Here is a 22,264-nt window from a genome sequence, read left to right as displayed (position 1 = left end):
TCAGCTGCTTAGCGCAATAAGGTTGTCCAGTTTAAAGGGAATCTGACTCCAGTTTCATGGTGTCCTCACTAAGGGCGGCATAAACTAGTCCCAGTTTTGCTAAAATCCTATATTGAACCGCTCCAACACATGCTGAAGAGACTTGATATTCAGGAAATCCTGCTGCTGAATAGCCGGGACCTCATGGAAATCAGGACTCATCGCTTGCACTTGAGCCGTTAGGTCTAAAAGGCCCCTTTACACTTCTCAATTGAGCAGATGATTGTCGGGAGGGAAGCATTCCTTCCTGACAAGGCTCCTCAGTGAAGGAGACTACTGCTATTACATGCAGTATGGGGAGGAGTCATTGTTTGCCCCTATACTGAATTGTGCCTGCCGGCAGACGACGGTTTAAGGTGTCGCCACCAATGGTAATCGGAGGGGCTTTTACCAGGAAGGTTATTGCCAACGAGTGCTCATATGAACCCTCGGAAGCTAATCTGGAAGTGTAAAGGGGCCAGTGAGTTAGGGCAGCATAAAACTGGTGACAGATTCCTTTGAAAGGCTATGGACACCTTTGTGCACTAAAAATCTATAACCCCATATCTTATCGTAATGCAGCACATAATAAAATTGCTCGTTTGTTTTCTGGTCTCAGCTTCATATCCACTAAGAAATGCTCTTCTATGAGATTCACTCACTGTTCGGATGTCTCATCAGGCTCTGTGGGTGTTCCTGTTGCTTTCACATACACCAGCACAAGCTCTGTTGCCCCGCCCCCACATCCTGTTACACAGCACAGCCATCAGCCACTTACATATAGGCTGCTGTAACTTGCAAGATTTCATCCCAATCCACAACATGGCGAGTCTTACAGTATGCTACAGCCTGTAATCAGATCTATTGCTCACTTTCTGCACCATGTAGCAGAGCTGAATGTGCACAGTGGGTACCATGTGGCAGAGCTGTGTATGCATTCATCACCCCCCCCCCCCCAATGTAGCAGCGCTGTGTGTGCGCGCGCAGTGAGTGGCAGCGCAGTGTGTGTGCAGTCAGCGGCGTGTGGCAGCGCTGTGTGTGTGCAGTATGCAGTATGCGCACATTGGGTACCATGTGGTAGAGCTGTGTATGCATTCAACACCTCCCCATGTGGCAGCGCTGTTGCAAAGCTTTGTTTGTAATGGGCATCATGTAGAGCTGTGTTTGCAGTCAGCACCATGTAGTAGAGCTGTGTTTGCAGTGCTGTGTATGCCATCAGCACCATGTGGCAAAACTGTATGCACACAGTGGGTACCATGTGGAAGAGCTGTGTATGCATTTATCACCACCCCCCCCCCCCCCCCCCCCTTCCTTCCATCCTCCTCTGCTCTCAGAGCAGAGAAAGGTGAACGCTGCCAGCACACAGGTGAAACTCGAAAAGTTAGAATATTGTGCAAAAGTTCATTTATTTCAGTAATGCAACTTAGGCCTCATGAACACAACCGTTTTTGTGGTCCGCATCCGAGCCGCATTCACTTCAATGGGGCCGCAAAAGATGGAGACAGCACTCCGTATGCTGTCCGCATCCATTGCACCATAAAAAAAATAAAAAATAAATAGCATGTCCTATTAATAGGCATTTCTAGAATGGGCCGTAAAAAAACGGCACGGTCGTGTGCATGAGGCCTTAAAAGGTGAAACTAATATACGAGATAGACTCATTACATGCAAAGCGAGATATTTCAAGAGCCGCTAGTTCTGACACCCTACAGATGGAAGTTAATGCCACCAAAAATGCCACCTTGTAGGACAGGAAGCGACGTGACACCTGCTGCAAAGGCTCAAACGGAGAGGACTGGAGAGTGCTGAGCACCAGATGTTTTTTTTTTGCGTTTTCGTTTTGCGCTCCCTGCCTTCCCAAAGCCATAACTTTTATATTTGTTCACATAGCCATATGGGGGCTTGTTTTTTTTACTGGACAAGTTGTACTTTCCAACGCCACCATTTAATATTGCATATGATGTAGTGGGAAAAACCATTCCAAATGGGGTGAAATTGCAAAAAAAAAAACAACACTGAATTAGTCTTACCGGTAATTCCCTTCTCACGAAGCCTCCATGACGGCACCTTACTTTGAGATTATCCTCCTCCTACCAGGCAGGGGACAGGAGGCTTCGAAAGTGCTCACCTCCTTGCCTTCTAGGGTTGTTTTGATAAAATTTTGATTCAGTTTCGAAACCATAAAAAAAGTATTGCCTTACTCTATACCAGGCGGAAAAAATTAAACGCCAAAGAAAAAGCAGCGTGCATTCAGCATTTTATGGAACATCCGGCCCATAATTGAACAGTCCTATCCTATTTTTTGGGGGTACAAAGTGACTAAAAAGGGCGAATCGCACAGTTTTTCTTTTCTTTTTTTCCTTTTATGGCGTTCGCCGCATAGGAGATATTTTTTTATATTTTAATAGTTTGGACTTTTCGGACGTGGTGATAAGTAATATTTTATATGTAAAATTGGGATAGGGGGTGATTTATAGTTAATATTTTGGTTTGTTTGTTTTTTTACAGTTTATTTAATAACTATTTCCCCCCTTAGGGGCTAGAACCTGGGATCTTTTAATCCCTTGTCCTATTCACTCTAATAGAGATCTATTAGGGTGAATAGGATCTCACTCTCCTGCTGCCCTGGGCTTTGTGCTCACGGCAGCAGGGAGCTGACCATGGCAGCCAGGGCTTCAGTAGCGTCCTGGCTGCCATGGATTACACTGTTGGGGCTCCGATCATAAGCTGCCAGTGTACCACCAATGAGAGTAGGTGAGGGGACTCTGGCCACTGTCACCAATGTTTTTAATACTGTGGAAGGGGGGGGGGGGGGGGGGAGACACACCAATGTTTTTAATACGGGGGACTGTGGGGTTAACTGCCGCAGATCGCAGCAGTTTTTCCGTTTTTCCCCTCACCTCCATGACAGCACCTTACCTTGAGAACTAACCGATAAATAACTTAGGGTGGGACAACCACTTGAAACTTTCTCCCGTATGAGAGGTCCATCTTAGCATCAATATCCACCCTGTAGTGTTTGATCAAAGTATGGGGATTGGACCAAGTTGCAGCTTTACATATTTTATCTAACGAGGCAGATGCCTTTTCTGCCTAGGATGTCGATACTGCCCTGGCATAATGGGCTTTCAGATTCGAGGGAGGTTCCTTCTCCATTACTCTGTAGGCTTCACAAATGGCCAACTATAGCCAACTGAAACTGAATAAAGAGGTTATTGGATTTTCTCCAGGACTTAATATCAGATAAATATTTCAAGACACATCTTTTGACGTCCAAACTGTGGAAAGCTTTTTCCGCTTCAGACTTGGGGTTTTCACAAAATGAGGGAAGGATAACTTCGTCCATCCTGTGAAAATCTGAGACTACCTTGGGTAAGAAAGAGTTATTAAACCTCAAGATAATTCTGTCATTTCTAACAGTTCAGAAGGGTTCTCTAACAGAAAAAGCTTGTATTTAGTTAACTCTGCGAGCTGAAGTAATTGCAACAAGAAATACAGTCTTGAGCGTCAAGTATTTAATGTTTGCTACGTCCAAAGGTTCAAATGGGAGGGATTAGTGAGCCCTGAAACAACCAAGTTCAAATCCCAAGGAGCAACTAGCGGTCTTATTCTAGGTCTGTCTGTCAGCACCTTTCATGAATCGTATGATCCATGGGTTAGAGGCCAACCTTTCATCCAAAGTCCGAAATCTGCACTCTGAGGGTGCTGGGATTTAACCCTTTGTTAAATCCTTCTTGTAAAAATAAAAAAAATAAAAAAAAAATCTAAAATTGAGGGAATGTTGCCCACTTTAACTGAAGGATTCTCAGAGCACCAAGAATAATTTGTTCCAGATTTTGGCTACATGCACAAGACAGTATGGGTTTTGCGGTCCGCAAATTGCGGATTCGCAAAAAAAAAATAAACTGATGACGTTCCGTATGTTATCCGTTGTTTTTTTGCGGATTCATTGTAATAATGCCTATCCTTGTCCGCAAACTAGAAAAAAATAGGACATGCACTATTTTTTTTTTTGCGGGGCAACGGAACGGACATACTGATGCGGACAGCACACGGTGGAACGGACACGGAAACAAACAACGTTTGTGTGCATGTAGCCTTTCTGGTAGATTCTACTAGTCACTCTTTTCTTGCTGGCTAACATGGTGTTGACTACAGAGTCAGATAAGACTTTAGATTTTAAAATTAACCTCTCAGGATCCAGGCTGACAGGTGTAAACTTTCTGCTTTGGGATGGAAAACCGGGCCTTGCGTTAAAAAGGTCCTGGGACCACGGTAGAACCCAGGGTTTTTCCTTGGTCATTTTTGACAGAAGCAGATACCAAGACCTCCTCGGTCAGTTTGGTACGATCAGAATTACATTCGCTCTGTCCTCTTAATTTTCTTAAGCTAAATGAAAATTACACCGGATCGCGAGAGCAATTCTGTTACTGCACGCTTTGTCCCTTGGATCCAGGGAGAAGTAAATTGGTAACTTTGCATTGTTTTTGTTTGCAAGTAAATCTATTTGTGGAGGACCCTATCGCTGGACAAGAGAGTTAATATCTCCTTTTTTAGACTCCACTCTCCTGGATCCAATTTTTAGTGACCTAGAAAATCCACCCTTGTATTTTGTGTCCCTTTTAAAAAAAAACTGCTGACAGATGACATTCTTTTCCACCCAGAAGAAAAACCTGCTGGTTAGGGAGTAGTAAAATTTTGCTTTTTGATCCCCCCTGATGGTTTATGTATGCCACAACTGTTTTGTTGTCTGATCTGACCTGTAGGTTGGAACCCCTCAACTCCACCGAGAAATACGACAGCTTCCTAAAATGCTCGTAGCTCCTGGTAATTTGATGACTGTCTCCTCTGGGTCTGAGATCATTCCCCTTGGGCTGACATACTCAGTAGATGAGCCCCCCAAACCCATAGACTGGCGTTGGTAGTGAGAATTAACCGATTCCTCACAACCCAAGGAACTCCTGTCTGTAAATTCTGTCTTACTTCCCACCATTTTTAGGAAATTAAGATATCATCTGGGATTAGAATCAGCTTGTCTAATGATTCTTGAGTTTAATCCCAATGTTGAAACGTGTCTCTGAAGGGGTCGGAGAGTTTAGTTGGGCCCAATTTACCGCTGGGATACACACTGTTAGGGATACGATAAGGGCCATAGTTTTACGGATAGTATGGGATTTTTTTCCACCTGAAACTTCTTTTTTGAGATTGAATCTTTTGTATCTGGTTCTCTGGCAGAAAACACATCTGATTGACCAAATCTATAAGTATGTCCAGGAACACAATCTTGTGTGGGAAGAATCTGAGATTTCTCCCAATTTATAATCCACCCCAGGTCCCTGAATCTGTCTCTGGTGATTGTTTTCGAGGTCTGTTTTGGAAATCGCCTACTATTAAAAGATAGTCCTAGAAATACCGTATATTTGGACGTTCTCTTTCCTCAGAGGCGTTATCTCCAACATAATTTTTGTAAAGAGTCTGGGCGCTGTCGTTATACCGAAGGGAAGAGCTTGAAATTGGAAGTAAGTGTTTTAACTGACCTGGAATCCACACCACTATTCGGCATTGTTGGGAATTCTGATGAATGGGTGCATGGAAATATGCATCTTTTAGGTCGACTCCATTTTGAACTTTTTGTATTTTATTGACTTGTTTAATTTTTTTTGATTTATGATTAAAACACATTTTCCAGCTGGGTTTGGATACCATGAATACCTGAGCTTTGGAACGGAGTGATCACAAAAGTTGTGGGAGGAACACTGAGAAAAGGAATCCTGTAACCCTGACAAAGAACATTTATCAACCAAGGGTTTGGAGAAAATGATGTACCTTTCGTCAATTTGGAAAGGGAAACATCAATTTTAGGACAATACAAAAATAGATTTAAATCCTCATCAAAAAGGCAGTCTCTTTTTAATGGTTCTAGGCAAAAAAATAAAATAAAAAATTTCCTATCCGGGTTTTTCCATTCTTTTTATGTATCGTGAACACCCTCTTTCTCTCTAAATGGGTGGCCAATAGAATCCAGAGGAACTCCATATGCCCCCTCTACTGGCGCATATGTGGGGAAAATACAGACCGTGGCAGGCACATGAGCTTACTTGCCCAAAGTAAACCCCCCAGCAACCGCAAATGCAGCTCCAGCTTCGTCCCTTCTTTATGGCCCCTGAACTGAGGCACTGGGATTCCTCCTGCTTCTCCGCCTGGCAGGAACAGGAAGACACTGAGGATGGTAAGAAGGTGGGCCCTTTTTGAAGCTTCCTGTCCCTGTCTGGTAGGAGGAGGATAATTTTAAAGTAAAGTAAGGTGCTGTCATGGAGGTGAGGGAAAAAAAGCTATTCCACACAACTTTTTTTATTTTATTTTATTTACGACGTTCGATAAAACCGACCAGTTACTTTTATTCTACAGGTCAGTATGAAACCGGCAACAACTTATATGTATAGGTTTTTGTCTTACGTTTTGATAGTGAAAAAAAAAAAAAATTGGGGAAAAACAAACAATTTGTTTTATTTTTATGTCGCCATATTTTGACCCCTATAACGTTTTTGCAATTATGTGTACGGAGCTGTATGGGGGCTCATGTTTTGTGGGTCAATCTGAACTTTTCATTGATACCATTCTGGGGTGTGTATGACTGAACTTTTTTGCTTACTGGGTGTTTTTTTTTTACCTTTATAGGACAAACCTCTCCTTCCCCATGGGACAATGTGCAAAGCGCAAATCGCCCAAAGATGTGGCGAAGTACATTATGCACTTTATCCCAAGTGAAAGGAGAGGTTTGCAGTAGCTGTGAGTAAAAGGGCCCTAATAGCCCTGTGTGCCTGTCCTGTGAGATGCAATCCCTATGCTAAGTGTACCTGTGTGTGGTACTTCCGGAAACACTCCCCAAAGCATAGGGCAGGGTGGTCAGGGCAGTCAGGACAGAAATAGCGGGTGTCACGCCTTATTCCACTCCTGCTACAGACACAACATCTTTTTCGGGGTGATGGTTGGGTTGAGGTACCGGCAACGACACTGGGGAAATGTCGCTCGTGTAGTCTGCTAACTACACTGGTGGATGGGGCCACGGAACCTTCTGGATACAGGAGGTTCTCGATGATCTCTTCCTGAAATTTGAGGAAGGATAGTGTTCTCATAGCCTTACTGTAGAGAACAAAACTTTTATATGCAGCCAATTGAATTAAATATACAGACACCTTCTTATACCAGCGTCTGGTGCGTCGGGAAACTAAATACGGAGACAACATCTGGTCATTGAAGTCCACCCCTCCCATGAGCAAATTATAGTCGTGGACACAGAAGGGCTTTTCAATGACACGGGTTGCTCGCTCAATTTGTATTGTCGTGTCTGCGTGAATGGAGGAGAGCATGTAAACGTCACGCTTGTCTCTCCATTTCACCGCGAGCAGTTCTTGGTTACATAAGGCAGCCCTCTCCCCCCCTTGCAAGACGGGTGGTAACAAGCCGTTGGGGGAAGCCCACGCGACTAGTTCGCGCGGTGCCACAGCAGCCAATCTGTTCTAGGAACAAATGCCTGAAGAGGGGCACACTTGTGTAGAAATTGTCCACATAAAGATGGTACCCCTTGCCAAATAAGGGTGACACCAAGTCCCAGACTGACTTCCCAGTGCTCCCCAGGTAGTCAGGGCAACCGACCGGCTCCAGGGTCTGATCTTTTCCCTCATAGGTCCGAAATTTGTGGGTATAGCCTGTGGCCCTTTCACAGAGCTTATACAATTTGACCCCATACCGGACGCGCTTGCTTGGGATGTATTGTTTGAAGCCAAGGCGCCCGGTAAAATGTATTAGGGACTCGTCTATGCAGATGTTTTGCTCTGGGGTATACAAATCTGCAAATTTCTGGTTGAAGTGGTCTATGAGGGGCCGAATTTTGTGGAGCCGGTCAAAAGCTGGGTGGCCTCTAGGAACGGGAGGTGGTGTTGTCGCTAAAGTGCAGGAAACGCAGGATGGCCTCAAATCGTGCCCTGGACATAGCAGCAGAGAACATGGGCATGTGATGAATCGGGTTCGTGGACCAATATGACCGCAATCCATGCTTTCTGGTTAGACCCATGTTCAGGAGAAGGCCCAGAAAAATTTTAATTTCGGAAACTTGGACTGGTTTCCACCGGAAAGGCTGGGCATAAAAGCTTCCCGGGTTGGCGGATATAAATTGAGTGGCATACCGATTTGTTTCTGCCACGACTAAGTCCAAGAGCTCCGCAGTCAAGAACAGCTCAAAAAAATCCCAGGGCCGAACCGATCTGAGCTGTCTCAACCCGAACTCCAGACTGGGCGGTGAAAGGGGGAACTAATGGTGCGGCTGAAGTTGGGGACTGGCAATCAGGATTTGCCAGCACCTCAGGGACTCTACGGGCCTGTCTGTGGCTGCGACGGGGTAACTATTGCACGTGCCACCGTACCAGCTTCAACTGCCCTTCTGGTGCTCGCCACTTCACCATGTTGTACGGCAGTGCTGGTACTAGGTCCAGGGAAGGCTGCGCTGCTGGTGTATGCCTCACCACGTGATCCGACAGCGCCAGCCCCACTCTGCTGCTCTTGAAGCGGATCCTGCGCAACCTGTTGTCTAGCGACACAGGCCGGGTACGCCTGGTGCTATCAGGGACCTCAACCTCCTCGTCCAAACTTTGGGTCAGACTGCCACTGCTTTCTACAGGTTCATATTCTGACCCACTAGATTCGTCAGATGAGGGTTCCCATTCCTCATCCGACTGGGTCAGAATCCTGTAGGCCTCTTCAGAAGAATACCCCCTGTTTGACATTTGGACTACTAAATTTAGGGGTATTCCCTGAGACTACCCAAGAAAAAAAGCAAGCCTGTCTTACAAAGGGGAGGCTAGCGAAGTACCGGAGGCCGCTGCGGTTGATAAAAAATATCAAAACTGATTTTTTTATCGCCGCAGCGCTTGGAAAGTGATTGTGCAGTGATCAAAAAAATATGTTTTTTTTTGTCACTGTGGTGGGGCGGGTGTGGGTGAACGCACGTGTGGGCGACCGATCAGGCCTGATCGGGCAAACACTGCGTTTTGGGTAGAGGGCGAGCTAAGGTGACACTAATACAATTATAGATCTGACTGATCAGTTTTGATCACTTACAGATACTATAAAAGTACAAATGCTGATTAGCGATACGCTAATCAGCGAATCAGTGACTGCGGTGCGGTGGGCTGGGCGCTAACCGACGCCAACTACCTAACCAAGGGACCTAAACTATCAGTCAATACCAGTTAAAAAAAAAAGTGACAGTTTACACTGATCACTTTTTTCCTTTCACTAGGTGATTGACAGGGGCGATCAAGGGGTTAATTGGGGTGATGGGAGGTGATCTGGGGCTAAGTGAAGTGTTTGGTGCTACTCACAGTGATGTCTGCTCCTCTGCTGGAACCAACCGACGAAAAGGACCAGCAGAGGAGCACAGAAGCCATTTAACACATCATATTTACAAATATAATGTGTTAACTGGCTTGTGATTTGATTTTTTGAAAATCGCCAGCCTGCCAGCGACGATCATTGGTGACAAAATACTTCTTTAACTTTTGCCGGCCCGCGATGCGCATGCGTGGGCCGGCTTTGAGCGAAATCTCGCGTCTCGCGAGATGACGCATATATGCGTGACTGTGCGCAGGGCTGACGCCTCCGGAACACGATCCTGCGTTAGGCGGTCCGGAGGCGGTTAATGACACTAGAACAATGAACGCATTGCAGACATGGGAATGTTCCCATCTTAGGTGTTGATAAAAAGCGCTGTTGTGACAATCTCTTTTCACGTCCCACATCTGCCTGCACCACCTTGGTCTCTAATTTTACCCGATCTTTTCTAACAAAATCATAGGTGAGATTTGAAATTCCACTGTCTGTGGGTATGCATATTTCAGTGTACTCCAAAGGAGATTAATCGTTGTCCTCATTTTATTCATCCAGGGATGGCATTTCACCATAATGGGGAGGCGGGATACTCCATTACATATTTTAGCAAACGTACAGTCAGGTCCATAAATATTGTGACAGACAATTCTAACATTTTTGGCTCTATACACCACAATGGACTTGAAATGAAACGAACAAGATGTGCTTTAACTGCAGACTGTCAGCTTTAATTTGAGGGTATTTACATCCAAATCAGGTGAACGGTGTAGGAATTACAACAGTTTTCATATGTGCCTCCCACTTGTTAAGGAACCAAAAGTAATGGGACAGAATACTAATCATAAAATCAAACTTTCACTTTTTAATACTTGGTTGCAAATCCTTTGCAGTCAATTACAGCCTGAAGTCTGGAACGCATAGACATCACCAGACGCTGGGTTTCATCCCTGGTGATGCTCTGCCAGGCCTCTACTGCAACTGTCTTCAGTTCCTGCTTGTTCTTGGGGCATTTTCCCTTCAGTTTTGTCTTCAGCAAGTGAAATGCATGCTCAATCGGATTCAGGTCAGGTGATTGACTTGGACATTACATAACATTCCACTTCTTTCCCTTAAACTCTTTGGGTCATTGTCCATCTGAACTGTGAAGCGCCGTCCAATGAGTTCTGAAGCATTTGGCTGAATATGAGCAGATAATATTGCCCGAAACACTTCAGAATTCATCCTGCTGCTTTTTGTCAGCAGTCACATCATCAATAAATACAAGAGAACCAGTTCCATTGGCAGCCATACATGACAAAGCCATGACACTACCACCACCATGCTTCACTGATGAGGTGGTATGCTTAGGATCATGAGCAGTTCCTTTCCTTCTCCATACTCTTCTCATCACTCTGGTACAAGTTTACAAGTTGATCTTGGTCTCATCTGTCCATAGGATGTTGTTCCAGAACTGTGAAGGCTTTAGATGTCGTTTGGCAAACTCTAATCTGGCCTTCCTGTTTTTGAGGCTCACCAATGGTTTACACCTTGTGGTGAACCCTCTGTATTCACTCTGGTGATGTCTTCCATTGATTGTTGACTTTGACACACATACACCTACCTCCTGGAGAGTGTTCTTCATCTGGCAAACTGTTGTGAAGGTTGTTTTCTTCAGTCATCCACCACAGTTGTTTACTGTGGTCTTCCGGGTCTTTTGGTGTTGCTGAGCTCACCAGTGTGTTCCTTCTTTTTAAGAATGTTCCAAACAGTTGTTTTGGCCACGCCTAATGTTTTTGCTATCTCTCTGATGGTTTTTTTTTTTTTTTTTTTTTCAGCCTAATGATGGCTTCCTTCACTGATAGCGACAGCTCTTTGGGTCTCATCTTGAGAGTTGACAGCAACAGATTCCAAATGCAAATAGCACACTTGAAATGAACTCTGGATCTTTTATCTGCTCATTGTAATTGGGATAATGAGGGAATAACACACACCTGGCTATGGAACAGCTGAGAAGCCAATTGTCCCCTTACTTTTGGTTCCTTAACAAGTGGGAGGCACATATGCAAACTGTTGTAATTCCTACACCGTTCACCTGATTTGGATGTAAATACCCTCAAATTAAAGCTGACTGTCTGCAGTTAAAGCACATCTTGTTCGTTTCATTTCAAATCCATTGTGGTGATTTATAGAGACAGCAATGTTAAAATTGTGTCGATGTCCCAATATTTATGGACCTGGCTGTATGCAACGTTCCCCAGACTTGTCCACATGAGATTTTTATCTGTGGGGAAATTTAAAACAGAAAGTGTCCACTTACAATCCAGATCCCCTGGATGACCTCAAAGAAAACATCACAAACACTATCTGCAGCATCACAAGCCGTATCAGGCGACATAATCCCACACACCCAAAGATGCATAGACGTGACCGGAGACCACTTTCAGCATCTTTAGTGACTTGTAGGTAATTTAAAAAAAAAAAAAAAAAAAAAAAAAAAAAAAACACACACACATGCTCTTTCATCTTGTCATACTATCGCTGGAGGCCGGCTACTTTTTCATGGGCCACCCTGTATAAGTGGTTTCATTTCATTGAGGAAGTGTGTATATTTGAAAAAGGCTTGCGGCTGATCCAAAACGCTTTGCATGTATCTACACTGATGATAAAAAAAAAAAAAAAAAAGAGTTCCATTGCATAGAGCGAGCGCTGGTATTTTTGTATAAAAGTGGAATCAGAATGCTTTCCATAGATGCGAGCACAGCATAAAGCGGAACGTACTGCCGACTCGACCACAGACTCGATATAAATTGTTAATAGTCAAAATTACAACTACCAGAATCAACAAATTGCCACCATTCACAATATATACACATATATATTAGATATAGTATGTCTGTATGTGTGTGTATATATATATATGACAGAATCCACGAGTCACAAGTTACAATAGTCGATTGTCACAGCTTATCTGCTCCCCCTCCCTGCACAAGTCACAGAACATGCTCAGAAGACTCATCGAAGTCAATGAACACCTCATGTCCATTGTGCTTGTGGTCCATGTCACTGGTTTAAATTAGTAAAAGAAATATAAAACATTATACTTAAAAGTCAAAGCAAATACGTACAGTTTTCTTTGCAGGTGGATCTAAAGCATCAGACTTCCTCTTCTGAGGAGACACTGTTATACTAGGCGCCTCCATATCACGTGACTGAGGACCCGGAGAGCTGGAACCAGACAACAACCGGATTAGAGCCTGTAGGTAAAGGCTAATGTAAAGAAGATGAAATCAACACATCAGAGTTCATGATAGGAAAAGCCATACATTTTCAATGGGAATCCACGCTATAGTTCAAGGTCCACAGATATCAAATCTGTCTCACCAGTAAAGAAGAACTGACAGAAATCCGAGTGTCAGCCTCAGATTTCTGCATGGACTCAGTGGTGGATTGTCCTAACAGAAAGTTCATTATCTGCACATAACCAAAGGCTGTTTTCATGAGACCCGATTGCTTAGACCTGATACAATTGTAGTTATTAGGAATAGGTTTTCAGCCTCTGGATGTTCCCCTTTCCACTTGATTAAGGGTCCATTCACACAACCGTATCCGTTTTGCGGTTCTGCACATCGCTGATGTCCGTGTTTTGCGGATCCGCAAAACACACACGGACATGTGAATGGACCCTTACTAAGACAATGGCACCTTTTTCTGTGATTTTATATATTTTTTTACACTGTACCAATCTGCAACAAATCCAGGACTGTAATTGGCCTCACTTTGATGTAAACGTAACGCCAATTACTAGGGGTGCACCGAAATTCCGGCAGCCGAAAATATCGGCCGAAAATGTACCTAATCCATTTCGGCCGATATTGTTACATATCGGCCGAAAATATGGGGTGTGGGATTTGTCACCCACCATCTGCGGGCGGGCGGTTTACTGCATCTTTATTTTACCTTACAATCGTGACGCTCCAGTAAGAACTCTGCAGGCAGAGCGGAGGGCGGCGTAACGTCACTTACTCACGTGACGCGCCTGCTCCGCCTCCTTCATTCATAAAGTGGGCGGAGCAGGTGCGTCACGTGAGTAAGTGACGTTACGCGCCCTCCGCTCTGCCTGCAGAGTTCTTACTGCAGCGTCACGATTGTAAGGTAAAATAAAGATGCAGTGAGTGATGCTGTGAGCAGCAGGGCCGGGGCTGTTATGGGTAGGGGGATCGGTCTATGGCACTGCTATGGGGAGGGGGGATCTGTGCACTGTTATGCCCATAACAGCGCCACCCACAGATCCCCCTGCCCATAACAGCGCCACCCACAGATCCCCCTGCCCATAACAGCGCCACCCACAGATCCCCCTGCCCATAACAGCGCCACCCACAGATCCCCCTGCCCATAACAGCGCCACCCACAGATCCCCCTGCCCATAACAGCGCCACCCACAGATCCCCCTGCCCATAACAGCGCCACCCACAGATCCCCCTCTCCATAACAGCGCCACCCACAGATCCCCCTCTCCATAACAGCGCCACCCACAGATCCCCCTCTCCATAACAGCGCCACCCACAGATCCCCCTCTCCATAACAGCGCCACCCACAGATCCCCCTCTCCATAACAGCGCCACCCACAGATCCCCCTCTCCATAACAGCGCCACCCACAGATCCCCCTCTCCATAACAGCGCCACCCACAGATCCCCCTCTCCATAACAGCGCCACCCACAGATCCCCCTCTCCATAACAGCGCCACCCACAGATCCCCCTCTCCATAACAGCGCCACCCACAGATCCCCCTCTCCATAACAGCGCCACCCACAGATCCCCCTCTCCATAACAGCGCCACCCACAGATCCCCCTCTCCATAACAGCGCCACCCACAGATCCCCCTCTCCATAACAGAGCCACCCACAGATCCCCCTCTCCATAACAGAGCCACCCACAGATCCCCCTCTCCATAACAGCGCCAATCATTAAAAAAAAAAGTATTTTAAAAGTATTTGGGCAAAAAGGCAGTTTCGGTTTCGGTTTTCGGTCAAGGGCATCCTGAATTTTCGGTTTCGGACCAGAATTTTCATTTCGGTGCACCCCTACCAATTACCCGATGAATGAGTGAAACACTCGTTCATCGGATAATAGGGGGGTTCCCGCATACACCTTAATTATCGTTTGTGGGCAGCAGATCAAGCCATCTGCTGCCGGCAAACAATGATTCTGCATGGGGACGAGTGATGGCATTAGTGATCGCTTGTCCACATACTGTGGAGGAGATCACATGTAAATGAAATGTTCTTCGTCCCTGACGAGCAAGCAACGCCCATCGGGCCATGTAAAGAGGCCTTAAGAAAGACGCAAGGACGTACATTCCGAGAGCTGCTGCTCTGTTTTTAGATCCGTCTTCAATTTTCTGTCTGCAGTCCTATTGTTTCAGTCCATACAATTTATGAATTGCAGGAATCCATACTTGTTATCTGAATGGGGGGGATAAAAAAAAAACATTTTATTACAAAAACTTGCATAGAAGCCAACAACATTTAAAACGACATAAGAATCAAATCCTTTAGGAGCCTCTGCGGCAGATTCCATAGTCTGACGGAAAAAGGATGCCCAGCAAGTAGCCTTTTCAGTCTAATAGATGGACACCACAGCAGAACCTGATGCCCCTACTGTAAGTCATAGCGGACTGTCACTGCCGAGGTCCGTCACGTGCGGTTTGTAATGGAAACAACCATGCGGATGTCTAAGCTGACTATTACTAGTCTACTAAGTTCCTCCGACAGCTCCCTAGTGGTCACTATCTCCATGGAACACCTTCACTAGAAGTGGTGTTGATCTAGTCAAGTCACAACTAGCTGTTCTAAAGCCTGTATTACACTGCCCGACTTTTCGGCAGATAATTGTTAAGGAGCCTTCACATGAACGCTCGTTAGTGATTATCTGGCAGTGTAATACTGCCGCCGATTGCCCAATGAACGAGCTCAATCGGGCAATCAAAATCTTTTGCCTTGTTGAAAACGTATTGTTTGCAGGCAGCAGATTGTGCTGTCTAAATAACGATCTGCCGCCAGCAACAAGACAGTATGGGGCAGTGCGATCACCGCACCGCCCACCCCCCCACCCCCAATGCTGCAGAGGAGATCGCTGCATGTAGATAGAAGGATAGTTGCCAACTTAAGCACTTCCATTCATCACTAGGGCATCATTCTATCAACAGACCTATATCACGATCAATGGCTGCACACTCTCCCCGGTCAACCAAGCCCTCTCCTTCTGACCGCACATCCAAGCCCTTTCCACCACCTGCCGCCTCCAACGCAAAAACATCTCCCGCATCCGTGCTTTCCTTAACTTTGAATCTGCGAAAATGCTTGTACATGCCCTCATCATCTCCCGCCTAGACTACTGCAACACTCTTCTCTGTGGCCTTCCATCTCGCACCCCTCCAATCTATCCTCAACTCCGCTGCCCGACTAATCCACCTCTCACCCCATTACTCCTCTGCCTCTCCCTTTACTGGCTCCCCATTGCCCAGTGAATTCACTTCAAAGTACTAACAAATACATACAAGGCCGTCCATAACCTGTCCCCTCCCTACATCTCTGAGCTACTTTCCCGATACATCCCCACACGCACTCTCCGATCCTCACAAGACCTCCTTCTCTCCTCTTATCGCTTCTTCCCACAATCGCCTCCAAGATTTCTCCCGTGCATCCCCCATACTCTGGAACTCGCTACCCCAACATATCAGACTCTCACCTACACTGGAATCCTTCAAAAGAAACCTGAAAACCCACCTCTTCAGACAAGCCTACAACCAGTGACCCTGCTGCCTGTATACCGCCATGACCAGCTTCACCCGCACCATGTAGATTGTAAGCCCTCACGGGCAGGGCCCTCTCTCCTTCTGTACCAGTTTGTAACTCGCCTTGTTTATGATTAGTGCAATTGTCTGTATTATGTATGTGCGCCCCTCATCATATGTACAGCGCTATGGAATGAATGGCGCTTGAATAATAAATAATAGTAATTCTGTGATATGGTGCACGCATGGCCGGTGGCCGTATACGGTGGCCCACAACACAGGCCAGCGATCACAGGTTGGTGGGCATGAGCTCTAAAGGCTACGTATACAGAGATAGCCGGCAATCCTGAGACTGAACCTGCAGGGATAGAAATGGGTTTACTGACTCTTTTCCTACAAAACCTGCTGACCGCATGGACAACGCATCAGGTACTGACTGCCCTCTCTATGGGGTGAGGGCTGGTGTTCAGAACTGGCGTCTTGGAGCATCAGGTACCGCAGGCACAATGCTGCTCCTCTGTGTGCCCCGTCTACACATCCTGCTCTGACTCTCACTGTGAGCGCGCAGTCACTGAACAAGCAGCACCGCCACCAACCTCTGCTTACCTGCCTGGGAGAGACGAGACGCAGCTGAGGGCTAGTACTGCGCTGCAGACAATGCGGCAACCTCAGCGCTACAACAACCGGAACTCCACTGCTACAGACTGACGTCCTAAAACAGCGCCGGCCTGGGAGTCACAGCGCCACGTGTGGCGGGGAGGAGGGATTACACCTTGCTAAGGGTTCTCTCAGACGTGCGTTTCAGTTCCAGCGGGATGTGTGAACAGTAGGCTCTGGATGAAGAAAAACGCTGCGTTAACGCTTGAGGGTTCGTTTTCTTGTGGTATTATTGCTACTAGAACTGTAGTTAGAAGTGTTGGATTCAGAGCGGGAGGAGTCACATTATAGAATGCACAATGTTCCCTATGTACAGTATTTCTATTCACTCGCTTCCGATTAATAAAACGACCACAGTATTTTATACCCAGGTTGATAACGGTACAGACCGCAGCGTCTTTCTGTATGGCTGTAAACTACATTTCCCATGATGCTGGCTGATCGCGCATGCGCTTCTGGGCTCTCAGTGCCTGGAGTGGGCGGCGGGTTTGGACGGAGCACGGTGCTTGTTCCCATGCGGAAACTTCCTTGTCATTTGCAGCCTCTGAATGAAAGCAAGGCAGTCGGTGGTTGGTGCAGGTACAGGTAGTGTTCTCCTGGGCAGTGCCCTGTGCAGGGGGTGGGCAGCGGGCCTGTAGTGGCAGCTCATGTCTGCCCAGTCACCATGGCAGGGGTCATTGAAGGGTATATTCACCTGGCACTTTCATGGCGTGCTGGGGGTAGGATTATGTATCTGTGTGAGCAGGCTCTGAGGCTGCTGCAGTAGCAGCCTGCGTCTTCATTGTGTGAACAGTGACCAATCTGATGGCCAGTCCTCTGCCTCAGTGTGACTTGTACTGGACAAGCAGGCGGGGAGGAAAGCTCAGGGAAATCATCTGCAATATGTCAGGGAGTGAGTCACATTGCCCTGGCCTTGTATGGAGAGCCGCCACTCCGAAGTATGTCATTGCCCTAATGTTCCATCACACGCCCAGCTCCACGTCTGTACAGATGTGCCGCCACTAACTACTGTATACCTTATTATAGAGAAGCCACGGGGGCAATGTGCCTAGTGGAGGGGCTCCTGGCAGTCACAGACCACCTGGCACTGACCCCCACCCCACTTGTGCCGCCACTAACTACTGTATACCTTATTATAGAGAAGCCATGGGGGGTAATGTGCCTAGTGGAGGGGCTCCTGCCAGTCACAGACCACCTGGCACTGACACCCACCCCACTTGTGCCGCCACTAACTACTGTATACCTTATTATAGAGAAGCCACGGGGGCAATGTGCCTAGTGGAGGGGCTCCTGCCAGTCACAGACCACCTGGCACTGACACCCACCCCACTTGTGCCGCCACTAACTACTGTATACCTTATTATAGAGAAGCCACGGGGGCAATGTGCCTAGTGGAGGGGCTCCTGCCAGTCACAGACCACCTGGCACTGACCCCCACCCCGCTTGTGCCGCCACTAACTACTGTACACCTTATTATAGAGAAGCCATGGGGGTAATGTGCCTAGTGGAGGGACTCCTGCCAGTCATAGACCACCTGGCACTGACCCCCACCCCACTTGTGCCGCCACTAACTACTGTATACCTTATTATAGAGAAGCCACGGGGGCAATGTGCCTAGTGGAGGGGCTCCTGCCAGTCACAGACCACCTGGCACTGACACCCACCCCACTTGTGCCGCCACTAACTACTGTATACCTTATTATAGAGAAGCCACGGGGGCAATGTGCCTAGTGGAGGGGCTCCTGCCAGTCACAGACCACCTGGCACTGACACCCACCCCACTTGTGCCGCCACTAACTACTGTATACCTTATTATAGAGAAGCCACGGGGGCAATGTGCCTAGTGGAGGGGCTCCTGCCAGTCACAGACCACCTGGCACTGACACCCACCCCACTTGTGCCGCCACTAACTACTGTATACCTTATTATAGAGAAGCCACGGGGGTACTGTGCCTAGTAGAGGGGCTCCTGCCAGTCACAGACCACCTGGCACTGACCCCCACCCCGCTTGTGCCGCCACTAACTACTGTACACCTTATTATAGAGAAGCCATGGGGGTAATGTGCCTAGTAGAGGGGCTCCTGCCAGTCACAGACCACCTGGCACTGACCCCCACTCCACTTGTGCCGCCACTAACTACTGTATACCTTATTATAGAGAAGCCATGGGGGCAATGTGCCTAGTGGAGGGACTCCTGCCAGTCATAGACCACCTGGCACTGACCCCCACCCCACTTGTGCCGCCACTAACTACTGTATACCTTATTATAGAGAAGCCATGGGGGCAATGTGCCTAGTGGAGGGGCTCCTGCCAGTCACAGACCACCTGGCACTGACACCCACCCCACTTGTGCCGCCACTAACTACTGTATACCTTATTATAGAGAAGCCACGGGGGCAATGTGCCTAGTGGAGGGGCTCCTGCCAGTCACAGACCACCTGGCACTGACACCCACCCCACTTGTGCCGCCACTAACTACTGTATACCTTATTATAGAGAAGCCACGGGGGTACTGTGCCTAGTAGAGGGGCTCCTGCCAGTCACAGACCACCTGGCACTGACCCCCCCACCCCCCCCCCCCACACACACACACTTGTGCCGCCACTAACTACTGTATACCTTATTATAGAGAAGCCACGGGGGCAATGTGCCTAGTAGAGGGGCTCCTGCCAGTCACAGACCACCTGCCACTGACCCCCCACCGTAGGAATGCCCCATTGAAGGACTGGTGAAGATATCTTCATGTATATCCGTTTGTGGAAAAGCTGGGTGACACACCAGTGTGACGGCCACTACAAGGTCACACATTGATACATCTTCCAGTACAGGTGTCTGGTCTAAGTCGTTCAAGGGGTTGTCCCACAGGAAGTATTTATCATCTAGCCCCAAGATAGGTGATAAATATCGGATCAATCGGTTTTGATTTTGGTCCGACCACCAGGGCCTCCAACGAAGTACCTACATCTGTGAAAGCCGTAACTTTTTTCTGTTCAGTTACATAAATAATTTTTGGTCTATTTTCGGTGACATACGGGGCTTTATTTTTGTCATTTTTATTTTAGTATTATATTGTTTATATTTTTATGCCCAGGAAAAAAAAATAGCATTTCGCATTTTTTCTTTCATTTTTCTCGTTAATAGCACAGTGTGCAACTAAAATATTTGTGTAAATGACCAGTATGTCGCCTTTTGGTGTTGTGACCAGGGGCAGGGCTAGAAGCGTTTATTATTATTTTATCTTCTATTTTCTGGATCAACCTGCAGGATAACAGGCTGAACTTTTTTCAGCCTTCCAAACTCTCTTTATTTTTTATTTTACACTTTTGGCCCCCATGAGGTCATCCTGTACGATAAGTAAGGGACAGTATCCAGGGCGCGGCTATAGGAGTCTATAATTTGAGCTTTTTTACAATAGTATTCAAGGTAAAAATGTGGAGTAGACGGCTCTACTGCTCAGGCAAATGGTAGAGGTGCAGGGCTGCTTGGTCTGACTCACCCAGTCAGAAGCATAAAGTAACAAATAGTAAGAGATAAGCAGGCACACTCATATATAGGGTACAAATAGTAATTTATTGATGGTCTATTTTAGTAAATAAAAGGGTAAAAATGAGGTTTAGTGAGGGTACGGGGTGTATAGAGTGATCACCAGTGAGTGAAAAGGTGATAGATGTCCTGTAGGGTAGCCCTTTGAAAAATTAGCGTGTATATACGGTTATGGTGAAGAGAACCCGGGTATGGGTCTTAGTTGAAATCCTTCAAAAGTGAAAAAATATATGGGAAGATGTATATTGTAATAGATGTGGGAAACAATAAAAATGTGGGAAACAATAAAAAAGGGGGTAAAAGCTTTGGAAAAATAGTCCTTCTTAAAAATGTGGAAAAATAAGAAATCAAAATTGATAATATTCATAAAAGTCTTTCATAAAAATAAAAATATGGTAATAGAGCTGTCTTGCAGTCTTTGATATAGTGACCACAGTGTGGTGGATAAAATCAATTATAGTAAAAGATCTTGCGATGAGGATGTTATCCTGTATTGCCCCTTTATATGATCAGTATATGGGGTATCAGGTAGCCAAATATGCAGAGTGCTGCGCAACAGAGGATGGTGCGTCTGTGCAAATATTACATGTAGATAATAGTTGCCATTTGTTGGAATCCATATAACATACTGTATGGGGGCAGAGGTGTTCTGTGCCTGAGTGCGGCGTCCCGCACTGTCTCTGGCTACAGAAATCACTTACCCTTCTTGACGTTTGTGGCTTGTATCCTTTCGGTCCTCTGGTGATGGTTCCCGATGGTCGGCTGTAGTGATCCGATCCTGCTCTGCAGAGTCAGCGGCGTAGCCTCGTGTTGCCTAGGACGCCGGGGGGCGTGGTTCGCGCGTCTAAGGAGTGACGTAGGTGGTCACGTGATCGCGGAATCTTGTTAGGCGTACTCGCAGTGCTTCTCCTGCTCTGTAGATAGCGGCGGATAATCCAATGATCCAATGAACCTCTTAATCCTCTTAAACGCGTTTCGGGACTTTATCCCTTCATCAGTAAGTGGAGGATTCTAGAGGATACTGTGGTTTTTATAGGGTGGTGTCAATCAATCAATTTATCAGTCAATTGAACTCAATGAGGAGTTTGATGTATTCAGAGGGTTATTTTATTTCAGTTCACACTGGCCAGTTCACTTGTGACTTAATAAAGTATGCAAATTATCAAGGGGATCAATAGATGGATAGAAGTGTATAGTAGAGATTATACACCTCCACATATTTGTGTCATTGTCTAAATGATGTTGATCAGTTTTTGAATAAAATTAGTATTATGCAGATTGATGGATCTGACCAATATTTGTGATTTGGATTTTTGTTTTTTCAAGGAGGATCCCTCATATGTTTTTGTTTTTTCAAGTGGATCTCTCATATGGCATCTATATATATTGCCTATATTGTATTGTATAGGGATAGTACTGCTAAGTATAGTTTAGCAATGTGGATTGCTTATTGGACAGTTATTTGGTATAGTGAACTTGTTGCTTTTGGGGAGTGGGGTATATTATCCTTTCTATAGATGTTGCCTCAAAATGTGAGGCGTATGGTACTTCTGATGTGCTCAAGCTGTGGATACATGCGGAAGATACGCCCATGATGTCACTGGTCCGTAATATAAAAGACCCAGCGAACATCTGGGTCCATCAATAGCACATGTATCAAAGGGGATGGGTCACCAAAGTATATTATATTTTCTATAGATGTTGCCTCAAAATGTGAGGCCTATGGTACTCCTGATGTGCTCAAGCTGTGGATACATGTGGAGGATACGCCCATGACGTCACTGGTCCGTAATATGAAAGACCCAGCGAACATCTGGGTCCATCAGTAGCACATGTACCAAAAGGGATGGGCCACCAAGGTATGTCCTTTAGTGTGGTCTTTGCG

General features: G+C 46.3%; 2 protein-coding genes across 5 annotated transcripts in view; one reads left to right on the top strand and one right to left on the bottom strand.

Annotated features, from left to right (window-relative positions):
* RNMT (RNA guanine-7 methyltransferase) overlaps positions 1 to 16,910 on the bottom strand; it is a 79,687-nt gene extending 62,777 nt beyond the window's left edge. Inside the window, exons 1-3 of one of the 2 annotated variants that reach the window (XM_040431858.1) lie at positions 16,786 to 16,910; positions 14,741 to 14,848; positions 12,510 to 12,638 (exon numbers count right to left, since the gene is read on the bottom strand). In XM_040431858.1, coding sequence (XP_040287792.1) covers positions 12,510 to 12,584 — 75 coding nt within the window. In that variant the 5' untranslated portion in view covers positions 12,585 to 12,638; positions 14,741 to 14,848; positions 16,786 to 16,910. The remainder of the gene's footprint in view (positions 1 to 12,509; positions 12,639 to 14,740; positions 14,849 to 16,785) is intronic. The other variant, XM_040431856.1, reaches the window with a different exon arrangement.
* A 29-nt stretch (positions 16,911 to 16,939) lies between these two features.
* FAM210A (family with sequence similarity 210 member A) overlaps positions 16,940 to 22,264 on the top strand; it is a 79,144-nt gene continuing 73,819 nt past the window's right edge. The window contains exon 1 of one of the 3 annotated variants that reach the window (XM_040431861.1): positions 16,940 to 17,047. The gene's annotated coding sequence lies outside the window, so the exon portion shown is untranslated. Of the gene's footprint in view, positions 17,048 to 17,292; positions 17,422 to 22,264 lie in introns of those variants that run through there. The other 2 variants (XM_040431859.1, XM_040431860.1) reach the window with 2 other exon arrangements.

The sequence above is a fragment of the Bufo bufo genome, chromosome 5, assembly GCF_905171765.1.
Source record: "Bufo bufo chromosome 5, aBufBuf1.1, whole genome shotgun sequence".
In the NCBI taxonomy this organism is placed as follows: domain Eukaryota; kingdom Metazoa; phylum Chordata; class Amphibia; order Anura; family Bufonidae; genus Bufo; species Bufo bufo.
This window is presented reverse-complemented; position numbering and strand designations above follow the sequence as displayed.